This window comes from Stegastes partitus, unplaced genomic scaffold, assembly GCF_000690725.1.
Source record: "Stegastes partitus isolate 25-593 unplaced genomic scaffold, Stegastes_partitus-1.0.2 Scaffold2173, whole genome shotgun sequence".
NCBI lineage: Eukaryota > Metazoa > Chordata > Actinopteri > Pomacentridae > Stegastes > Stegastes partitus.
The window spans coordinates 63,199-73,877 of NW_007579904.1; the positions used below are offsets into that span (position 1 = coordinate 63,199).

Here is a 10,679-nt window from a genome sequence, read left to right on the forward strand (position 1 = left end):
TGTTCATCTTTGCCAGTTTCGAGCCGTTGATGCTGAGGAGGCCAGACTCCCGTCGCAGCACCACTCAGACGTGGTACTTCAGCTCCGGCATGCTGACCTGCGGCCTTCCCCGACTCGTAGTACAGGTCGGCTCCCCGAGTTATTGACACGGAATTTGAAAGAGCCTTCCTAAGATGTTAACATTTTAAGTTGTGGTACAGTCTTCCTACTTCTTTTTTTTCCCCAGCGTGATATTTATCATGTATTATGTTCCCTGCAGGTGAAGGGCGGGGTGACCGGCTTGTACGACGGAGCGGAGGTGGTGCTGGGACCAGATTCAGGGCTGCTGGAGCCGGGACCGGAGCAGCAGTTCATCAACCAGAAGATGAGACCTGGTTCTGGCGTGCTGTCGGTCCAGGTGCTGCCAGACGGGCCCACACGTGTCCTGCAGGTAAGAACGAGGGAATAGTTGGGTTTTTTTTTTTAAAAATTGATTAAAGTGGGGCTGCAAGGTGGCTCGGTGGTTAGCACCGTCGCCTAGCAGCAGGAAAATACGTCTGATCATTTCTGCTTTTCATTACAAGCACGGTGAACTTTATCATTTCCGCTCACAGACGTTTGTCGTTTCTTAAACTCTTTGCAGATCAGCGACTTCAATCAGAGGAGAATGATCCGGAGCTCAGCGAGCACAGAGCAGGAGAGCAGCAAAGAGGACGTGAAGAAGACAGAGCCTGAACCTCAGCAGGAGCTGGAGGTACCAGAGACTGCTTATCATATATCAGCCAGTGTTTTGATTTATTGTGTGCAGTTCCACAGAAGTTTGAAGCAATCGCCTACAAGTCTGCTCTGTGTTCATGCCCAGGTGCTGGTGAACTTGGAGGAGGGTCTGGGTCTGTCTCTGGTCAACAAGGCTCCTGAGGAGCTTGTTTTCACCACGCTGTCCGGCATCGATGTCCACTTCACCCGCACTGCTGCCAACGAGGTGTTGGAGCTCAGCATCCAGAACATCCAGGTGAGCTCTGAGAAGTCAGAAATGAATCAAGCATCACATTCAACCACTAAAACTACATTTTTGTAAAACAGTAAATTTGAAAATTCATGGATAACAACAATAATTATACTTTAGTTTTTAGGTTAAAGAGCTTCTACATACTGATGTATTAACCCATCACAGAAACATAAGAAATGATTTTGGTAATCACCAATGCTGTGATTTAAGGGCAGCTGTGGCATAAACCTTCCACTGGGTGGTGACCTGATAAGTCTGTTTAGCACTGAAGCTATGTTTGCTGAAGGAGAAGTGATCAGCTCCTCAGGGACTCCATGAAGCGTGCTGTGTTTTAGGTTTTTGGTGTGAAAATCACTGAGTTCTGGTCATGCAGCGAGGATTACAACCACTAGAGAATAGTATCAGAAAGACCTTCTTAGTTCATGAGCATGTTCACCACAATCACATTCAGCAGGAAGCGTGTTTACTAAATACAACAATGAGGAAATGACTCAGTTTTAGATTGATGCGACTGTTATTGGCAACAAAACCATACCGTTGCTCGAGCGAGCTAGTTCCTGCAGCTCCCTGTGAGAATACAACATGATCACGGCTCATTTAGACCTTTCTTTGTGTTAATAATGTTAGTTAATTGACACCTCTGCATAAATAAATACCTGACATGTTGTGTTCATCAGGTGGACAACCAGCTGCTGGGTACCACTCAGCCCGTGATGCTGTGCGTGACTCCCACCTCCACTGACAGCAGCGTCAACGACAGCGGTCCGGCCCTGCAGATCAACTCGGTCAAGGTTCCCAGCAGCCTCATGCTCACCGATCTCTTCAAGGTGATAGTTGCACGCTGCTCCGCTGCACTAAATCGCTCAGAGCTGCATAAAATTTGACTCATGATTTATGCTGAGAACCAGATAATTCGTGCATCCATCAAAAAAATAGACATTTCTGTTGCACGAACACGTGACTAACGATGTAACCGTGATGTTTTCACAGCACCTCATGGTGACGGCCCGCCGCTTCACCGTCATCATCGAGGAGAAGCTGCTGCTTAAGCTGCTCAGCTTCTTCGGATACGGACAGATAGACGCCGGTGGGTTGATTAGTTTGTTGTTATTTATACGATGCTCGGAGTAAGCAGGTAGTGTTTGCTTTAAAAGTAACACGTTTGTCATGAACGCAGAGCTGGAGAAGTTGGATGAAAACCTCCATGAGAGGCCCACCGAAGACGCAACGCCTCCCAAACGGTATTACTTCGAGAACCTGAAGATCAGCCTCCCTCAGGTCAAGCTGAGCGTCTTCACCTCTCACAAGCTTCCTCCTGACCTCAAGGTAACTTCACATGGTCTTTGGTTTCCCTCTTCTTTTATAGCTAGAGTGTAGAACGTCTGCATATAAATGAACGTCCATTACAAGCCCTTGCTACATAAATGACAGAGTACAACGAAAGTGCCACAGGAGCAGTTTTTAAGTCTTCAGCTTTCAGTCACTGTGATTATGTGGATGCTGAAGTGATGTTTCACTACCGTCTCCCTGTGTTCTCTCTGTTATTTATCCATGGAGACGAGAGAATACACACCTTTTCATTCAGCTTTTCCTTCAACTAATGTCTCGCTCACCGTCTGTCTGCCTCTCAGGTGAAAAGCTCACTACTGCCCCTAGAGGCCTGTGGCACTTCTGTTGTGTGATTGGATATGCAGCGTTTTCCTTTTGCATTTGTTTTCCTTTTGCAGCGCATTTCCGTTTATGCAACACATTCATGTATATGCAGCTCGTTTGTGAATGTGCAAGTCAGTTGGCCACCGTAATGAAGCAACATGTCATCTGACTCCAGTGAAAGACTGCAGCTGCATGCTGTTAGACAGAAAAAACATAATGACGACGGTGGCGTTTTCATTCCAGTTCAGCATTTGTTCAGATGAGTCTCACATCTGTTTCTTCAGTGCAGGACTGAAGTCAGGGTTTGATTTGCCTGAAAGCAGGGCTGAACAGAAAGCCATAACAGTGAACATCTTTATGCATTTTTAGGAGTTCAGATGAGGGTCAAAGGATTAAAAGAGCAAACAGCACTCGTTAAAAGTTGTTTTTTAAGCTCAAGTTGTGTCCATCTATGGTCACAGAAATTCCACGTTACTGCCTCCAGTTCCAGCTGCTCTGCCTCCACATGTTTTGTCTTTATCTTATTTTAATATGGATGTTCTTTTTTTTTCCTCTCTACAGGCTCTGAAAGGCACCCTGGGCTTCCCTCTGGTTCGCTTCGAGGACGCCGTCATCAACATGTACCCGTTCACCAGAGTTCACCCCTATGAGACCCAAGAAATCATCATCAATGACATCCTGAAGCACTTCAGAGAGGTGAGAAGGACACACGCACGTTGGGAAGTGCTGCTACGCATCGTCCCAACAGTGTTCAATTCAATTCCGTCTTCTTTATATATTATGTATGTAGAAATTGTGGACCTTTTAAATGAGTGCATTTCATCTTGAAATATAAATTAGATTTAACTTTATTGTCATTGCACGTAAGTACAAGGCAACGAAATGCAGATTGCATCTAACCAGAAGTGCATAAGCAGTAATAATATACAGAACTGCACAAGATAAATATGATGTACAGATGTATAGTGGTGCAAATTGTGCTGTTTGAAAGGTTTTACGTTAATGGTAAGGATTTACATTATATACAGAGTGTGCAATATGAATGTGTACGAGTGGTCCATGTTAATGAACAGTTTATAGACAAAGTATGTGTTCAGGGTTAGTATAGACGGTTACGTTTGGTCCGGGGCTGGGTGTGTGTGGGGACGGAGGATACAGCAGCATTTGCTTCATAAGACAATAAAAATGAGATCAGAAATGAAGAAGTGGACACCAATAAAAAAACTCAGACGTCTCATACATGAACAGCAGATGTGTTTCAAGGTGCATGAGGCTGTTCTGCAAACACAAGTGGACAGCTGTGCTCTCTGCAGCCATCATCAGGTGATCGCATTAGTTTAGCAAAACGCCAGTTCATGGTTTCCACATTTACCCGTGTGGACTTTGAAAGCTGATGGTGGACATGCATGCAGTTTTATTCATGTCACAGTTGGTATGCATCAGTCTGTTACACAGACCTCATTAAGAGCACAAAAAAAAGAGGAGTCTGGTGTGTATCAGAACTTTATGCTTCAGCATTTTCTCCCTGCAGGAGCTCATCAGCCAGGCCGCTCAGATCCTCGGCTCCGTGGACTTCCTGGGGAACCCCATGGGCCTCCTCAACGACGTCACCGAGGGCGTCTCTGAGCTCATCAAATACGGCAACGTGGGCGGTCTGATACGCAACGTGACCCACGGCGTGTCCAACTCTGCTGCCAAGGTACACCCCTACATACACCTGACCCTGTTCTTGGACTTGATTGCTTGTTGAATCATTCACTTTGTACATTTTTTTGTTCACTGGTGCATCACCGATGATTAAACGTAACCCTGGGCCTGAGTTAAAGTGCGTAGCTTGCAGTAGAGTGAGCGTCCTCTGCTTCTTCGTCAGTTTGCGGGGACTTTGTCAGACGGACTGGGGAAAACAATGGACAACCGACACCAGAGTGAGCGGGAGTACATCAGGTACCACGGAGCCACCAGCGGAGAGCATCTGGTGGCGGGGATCCATGGACTCGCTCACGGTACGAGTAGTCTACGTAATGGTGTGGCTGCACCTCACTATTATGCTGCCACAGAGAGCGTAAAACCACAAAAACACTCTGACTTGTTTGTGTTTGTTGTATCTGATCACAATCTCTGAATTCTGGTGGAACATCAGCATGTAGGGAGGTGAGCAATGTCTTTAAAATCCACTGCATAGAACTAGCAGGGCCGCCTTACTGCACTGCAAAACCTGAAATTATTATTGCGGTCGGTTGTTGTTTCCTGCAGCAAAGTGGATTTTGAAAATTGTAATATGCAGATAGCAAAGGAGAGGACACAGCTGGGTAAAATAAGCAGCAAATGGCAGTCAACCAGCTATACTTACAGCTGCACTTATCGCAAAAGGAGTCCCTAACTGGGTGCCGCGATAGCTCAACTGGTTGAGCTGGAGACCCATGTACAGGGGCTGGCTATAGCCCCCGACGCAGGTTTGAGTCCCGCTCATGGCCCTTTCCTGAGAGTCCGTCCCCCATTCTTCTTCTTCCCCACTTTCCTGCCTCTCTCTTGACTGTCCTATCAAATAAAGGCAAAAAACAATAGAGTTTGGAAATAAACACTTTGGACCCCCTGAACACCTAAAACTTTAATTTATGTGCAGTATTTAATCCTTACGTTGAAATGCTGAAAGGTGGAGACCATACTCTTATACTCACATATCTAACGTAGGCGACCTTAAATCGTGGAGTGATGCAGATTACATCAATAAATAAACGAATAGCAGCGCTGTCCAAACTTTCTAACTCCACATGAACGGGGTAAACGCATAAGTGATTGCGACACAATTAGGACAACGCTCACTGACGGAGCTGCACGTCTTGTAGAAGTAAGGACTTTTTAAACAGAACATGGTGGACGAGCAGATAAACAAGCTGAAGGAAGCTCTCGAGAGATTAAAAAATCACTGCTTCGGGTCAGAAACAGGGTGCAGACATATATTAGACTTGATAACTGATAGCTTCTGTACTGTACTGACTAGTCAGGAGTCTCTGCAGTTTGCATCACTGCACCTCAGGATGTAAACACGTTCCCTCGCCTCCAGGTATCATCGGAGGCATGACGAGCATCATCACGTCCACGGTGGAGGGAGTGAAGACGGAGGGCGGAGTCAGCGGCTTCTTCTCCGGCCTGGGTAAAGGCCTGGTGGGCACCGTGACCAAACCGGTGGCCGGAGCTCTGGACTTCGCCTCGGAGACGGCCCAGACGGTCCGGGACATGGCCAGCCTCAGTAACCACAGGTGGGTTGAGCCGGTCGGTTATCTGTCCGACGTGATAAACTGCCTCACCAGTTAAAGATTAGCAGAGAGAACGTGTGATTATGCTGCAGCAGCTGACAAATCTGGACGTTAATTAAGAAATTAGGAGACAAATAGACACGTTGTTGTCTGACTTTAAAAGAAACATAGCAAAGTAGGAAAAAGTGTGAAGCAATGTTGACTTGTGTTTGTTGTACCCACTTCATCCAACCATGCACACTCACATCAAGGACCAGTTCACTCTCTTTGGAGTTTGTGAGGAAGCTGGAGGACACTCACAGAAAAAGAAAACTTACATGACCATTCTTTTTTGTGAGGCGACAACACGAGCCAGCTCCAGTTATTGTGGACAAGAAGCCAAAAACTTGTGTCAACAGACAGCGCTTAACAAATCTACTAGACCACCACCCAGTGTCAGGTTTACACCCTACATTAACAGCTTTGGTAATTACCAACATCATTTCTTATGTTTCTGTGGTGGTTAATACACCAGAAGCTCTTTAACGAAAAGGATATGTTTAATACTAAAATACAATTATTGTTGTTATCCAGGAATTTTCAAATGTACTGTTTTACAGTAAAAACCCCAGAAAAAACAGTAAAGCACATCGTTATTTCTTGATTAAGATGTTAAATTATAGTTATTTATTTACATTCCTGAACAGAAAAATGTAGTTTTAGTGGTTGAATGTGATGCTTGATTCATTTCTGACTTCTCAGAGAAGCTCAGAGGGACATAAAAAGGTGAATTCAGTTTGAAATTCCTCATTCCTGAACAAAAATGGTAAAACGTGGAGAACTGAGTGCGAATTAAAGCCCTTCATGATGCTGGATGGTCGATAACATATACATACACATATAACAAATTCGACAGGTGGTCTCATGAATCTGTTAAATACTGTGGATAAACTCCCTCTCGACATAAACGTTGTGTGTGAACTGTGCGTTTTGTTGTGGTTCAGGCTCAACGTGCAGCGCGTCAGGAAGCCTCGCTGCTGTAAAGGACCTCAGGGCCTGCTGCCTCGGTACTCGGCCACGCAGGCCGACGGTCAGGAGCAGCTGTTCCGCCTCACCGACAACATCCACTCTGAGTTGTGAGTCTCGCTCGGGTCATCGTTCGTGTCCTCACACCTGATTAGCAGCGTCCGTCGGCTAAGACTTTACGCTCTGTTTCCAGCTTCATCGCCGTGGAGCTCATCGACAGCTACTGCGTCCTCATCTCCTCCAAGGTGGTCTACTTCCTGAAGCCGGGGGACTACGTGGACCGGGAGGCCATCTTCCTGGAGGTCAAGTACGACGACCTCTACCACTGTCTGGTCTCCAAGGATCACGGGAAGGTTTACGTGCAGCTCACCAAGAAGGCGGAGAACACCAGCAGTGGCGTGGCCATTCCCGGCACCTCCCACCAGAAACCCATGGTGAGTTGTCACTGTACAGCGGGTTTGGCATCATTCAACACACTCTAAATAATCACGTTTTTTTCTCTAACTAGGGTCACTAGACTTACAAATAAGTCAAAAGTTTCCAGAAGCTGCTGTTCGTGCATGTGTAGAAAAGATTTGTACTTTTTTAAAACACTGTGTTTGTGCAGAAAAGTATTTTGTGAACATCTGTTTCCAGATACAAGATATAAAACACTCAGAAATGCTCTTCTGAAATGCAAACAATTTGGGACTCTTCTGGTAACCGACATCTCCCGCATCAGCTGTAGAGACTTTAATCACGCTCTGGGACGTTTGTCACCTCGTGGCTCCGACAGACACGACACCAGGTTGGATTTGGAAAGCAAAAGTGCATCAGAGACACATTACATCGGACACCTGATGAGATGCAACACAATACTGTCTAAAGTACCGTTAGCAGAACGAGCTAATTGATCCTCTGGTCCGAGCTGCTCCATTACATATTCACACATCGCAACATCTGGTGCTGAAACAACATCTTGTGCAGCCCTCGTTAGGACTCTAATGGAGGTAGCTGAAGGTCGTTCTTTTCCTTTCTGCTAAAATAAAATGTTTTCAGAGAGCATCGGTGAGCTAACGGTTGGGTAAGAGAGACGGAGGATCTGTGAGGTTGGACAATGTGAGTGAAAGAAAGAAACAGATTCCATCACACAACAGGAAATAGAAGACGACAACGGGGTGATTGTGGTTTTGTCGTGCAAAAATGTGCATTTCAAACACTGCCGTTTTTTTATTTTTTATTTTTTTAAATTTCCCATATGAGTTTGTACGATTTCGCTCCGTAGTTTGTTGAAAAAAAAGGACCGTGTGTTTTCTGTAAACAGACACTAATGCAGCAGAAAGACAGGAGTGTCCAAATTGTTATCGCTGTCTCATAGCAGTGCAGGATCCAGCTGGTTTTGTCCTCAACATGTTAATGTTCAAAGTCAAATCAGCTGAAAGTTTGTTGGGGTTAACTCACCAACGACTCTTCGTATAACAAAGTCAGTAGCTGCCCCTGATCATTCTTCTTTTACTCAAACAGTTTAACAGTGGATTTTTCAGCTAGTTTAAACATTTTTAATGCTTCATTAATAAAACCGATCATCGTATCAAACAAAAACTTGTAATATTTTGGGGTGCTGGAGCCGTGATCATCAAAATTAAAACAAGAACACGTCACATTTTTACTCTCCTACTGAACTGACTGAAAATAATAAACTTATTCTAGCGTTCTGATTTTTTGTAGACGCACAAGTGATGCTTCTTTTTACGCTCATTTAAACGACTCCACTTCGTCACGTTGATCAGCACAACACCCACCGAGCCTGAACGAGAGCAGATGTTCGAACAAATGACAAAACTGGAGATGTGATTGTGATGTTTAAATCTGATTTAAGCTTAACTAAGAAGACGAGAAAATATGACGTGTAAACTGATTCATGAATATACTGAACAATCCTGTGTACAACCGATGAAAGGCCGGACGCCCAAGTTCTGAGTTGAAATCCAGGTCACCAGGGCCTGGCAGAGAAGAGAGGGGGTTTCTGGGGTGGGTGTAGCCTCCCATTTGCTGGGAGGGGAAAGGAGAGCACCGCGGTTATGAGTGTCAGATTACAAGTATACGTCAATGCTGCCTCAGGTTTGGTTTTTCATTAGTAGGAGGAGAGTTGGGAGAAGTTTGCACAAGTTTATAAGGAAAAGTAAACTTGCTTTGTTGGTTAAAATCTCAAGGTTTTGCTCATGTTTGTTCTCACAGCCTCTGTGTTGAATTAACATTATTCACATCAGACTCTGAAGACTGAAGACTTTATCCTTGAAAACCTTTTTTAAAGATGCCGTTTACTTCGACAAGAAGTGATTTTTGACGACTCGTTTTATAAAGCTGCCTCATCATCACTGGCCCACAGCAGGCAGACGGAGTCACAACACGTATGAACGGCTCCTGTCTGCTTTCATGAGTCTGCTGCTCGTCATTTTTCCACATTCGGAATATAGAAACGATTGTTGTTGTTGCTGCCGGATGGATCCAGGTCGTATGTATGGCCGATCATAGACCTGTGACTCTGACCTCTAGTGACCCTGCTGTGAACTGGCCAAAGCATTGTGACGGTTCATGTTGAGCAGCTGAAGCTCTCAGGACTAACGCGGCATTTAAAGGTGATCAGAGACAATATTTAACCAGGAACCAGACTTCAGGGATCAGGAATGTGTTCAGTTTGATGCTCAGTGCTCTGTTAATGTGCTGACTCTGTTCTCTCCACAGGTCCATGTGAAGAGTGAGAACCTCGCCATCAAAATCTCCCAAGAAATTAACTATGCCAAGAGCCTGTACTACGAGCAGCAGCTGATGCTGCCGGCCAGTGAGAACGAGGACTGCTTACTGCTCGAGTCCTGATCGGGACTCCTGCTCGTGTGTATGTTGGACTTTTCTAAAAAAAAATCCAGAGAAGACAAGATTTATTTTTGCAGGCCACAGCTTTTTATTGCATCTGACGAACTCCAGCGAAGGGAACAGTCAGACACGAGCTGATGTTGGAGAAAGCACATAGACGCGACCTAAACCCACGATGCAGGCCAGTGCTAGTTTGACTTTGTGTGTTTAGAAATCACTTTGGTTCTCTGTGTTTCCATAACTGCCGACGGCGACAGGTGTACACATCCTACAGTTGTTCTATATGTTTGTGAAGAGATAAAAATGTAAATAGAGCTACATACCAATACTCTAAACCAGTGTACATACTGTAATAATGATGACGTACGGAGATTAACCACAGAAGATAATGTAAACTGTAACAAACTGCCTTCGATGCTCCGTTTTGAGTATAAGAGACTATCAGTTCAAGTCGGGGAGAATAAATTGCACTGAAACACAGCGGGGGGGTTGTGGGAGCACTGCTTCGAATAAACTACCAGAGTTCTACACCCACTGTGTGGCGACTAGTGTTTGTTGTATTCTGTAACTGACATGAACAGAGAGGAAGCAGGTCAGCTGCAGTCAGTCTTCACTAAGATCTCCTGCAGTAACTTCTACCACTGATAAAAAAATGTGTCTACAAAGCTATAACGTTATTTGTAGTTGCGTGCAGATCATCAATAATTTTGTAAATGTTGTATGAACAGTTTTATAACAACCGCTACAGATTCATGTGCACAGCTGTTTCCTCAGTGATGTGTTGTCAGATGTTTGGATCAAGAAAGGAAGTTCACTCAGAGTCTGTTTACGTTAAAAAGCCCAGAGTTTTGTCCTGCACACTTGCTGATGCCTATAAAAAAAGGATATTCTGGTGCTTCCAGCTTGTAATTCCTACTGTTTGA

General features: G+C 44.9%; 1 protein-coding gene across 2 annotated transcripts in view; it reads left to right on the top strand.

Moving 5' to 3' along the window:
* The window catches only part of vps13d (vacuolar protein sorting 13 homolog D), a 68,697-nt gene extending 58,407 nt beyond the window's left edge, over positions 1-10,290 (top strand). For both annotated transcript variants that reach the window (XM_008304229.1, XM_008304228.1), the window contains 14 exons: positions 17-125; positions 260-430; positions 623-733; positions 842-991; positions 1,666-1,815; positions 1,979-2,075; positions 2,166-2,314; positions 3,203-3,337; positions 4,173-4,340; positions 4,512-4,644; positions 5,706-5,901; positions 6,882-7,013; positions 7,097-7,337; positions 9,628-10,290. In XM_008304229.1, coding sequence (XP_008302451.1) covers positions 17-125; positions 260-430; positions 623-733; positions 842-991; positions 1,666-1,815; positions 1,979-2,075; positions 2,166-2,314; positions 3,203-3,337; positions 4,173-4,340; positions 4,512-4,644; positions 5,706-5,901; positions 6,882-7,013; positions 7,097-7,337; positions 9,628-9,759 — 2,074 coding nt within the window. In that variant the 3' untranslated portion in view covers positions 9,760-10,290. The remainder of the gene's footprint in view (positions 1-16; positions 126-259; positions 431-622; positions 734-841; positions 992-1,665; positions 1,816-1,978; positions 2,076-2,165; positions 2,315-3,202; positions 3,338-4,172; positions 4,341-4,511; positions 4,645-5,705; positions 5,902-6,881; positions 7,014-7,096; positions 7,338-9,627) is intronic.
* Positions 10,291-10,679: the final 389 nt, after the last annotated feature.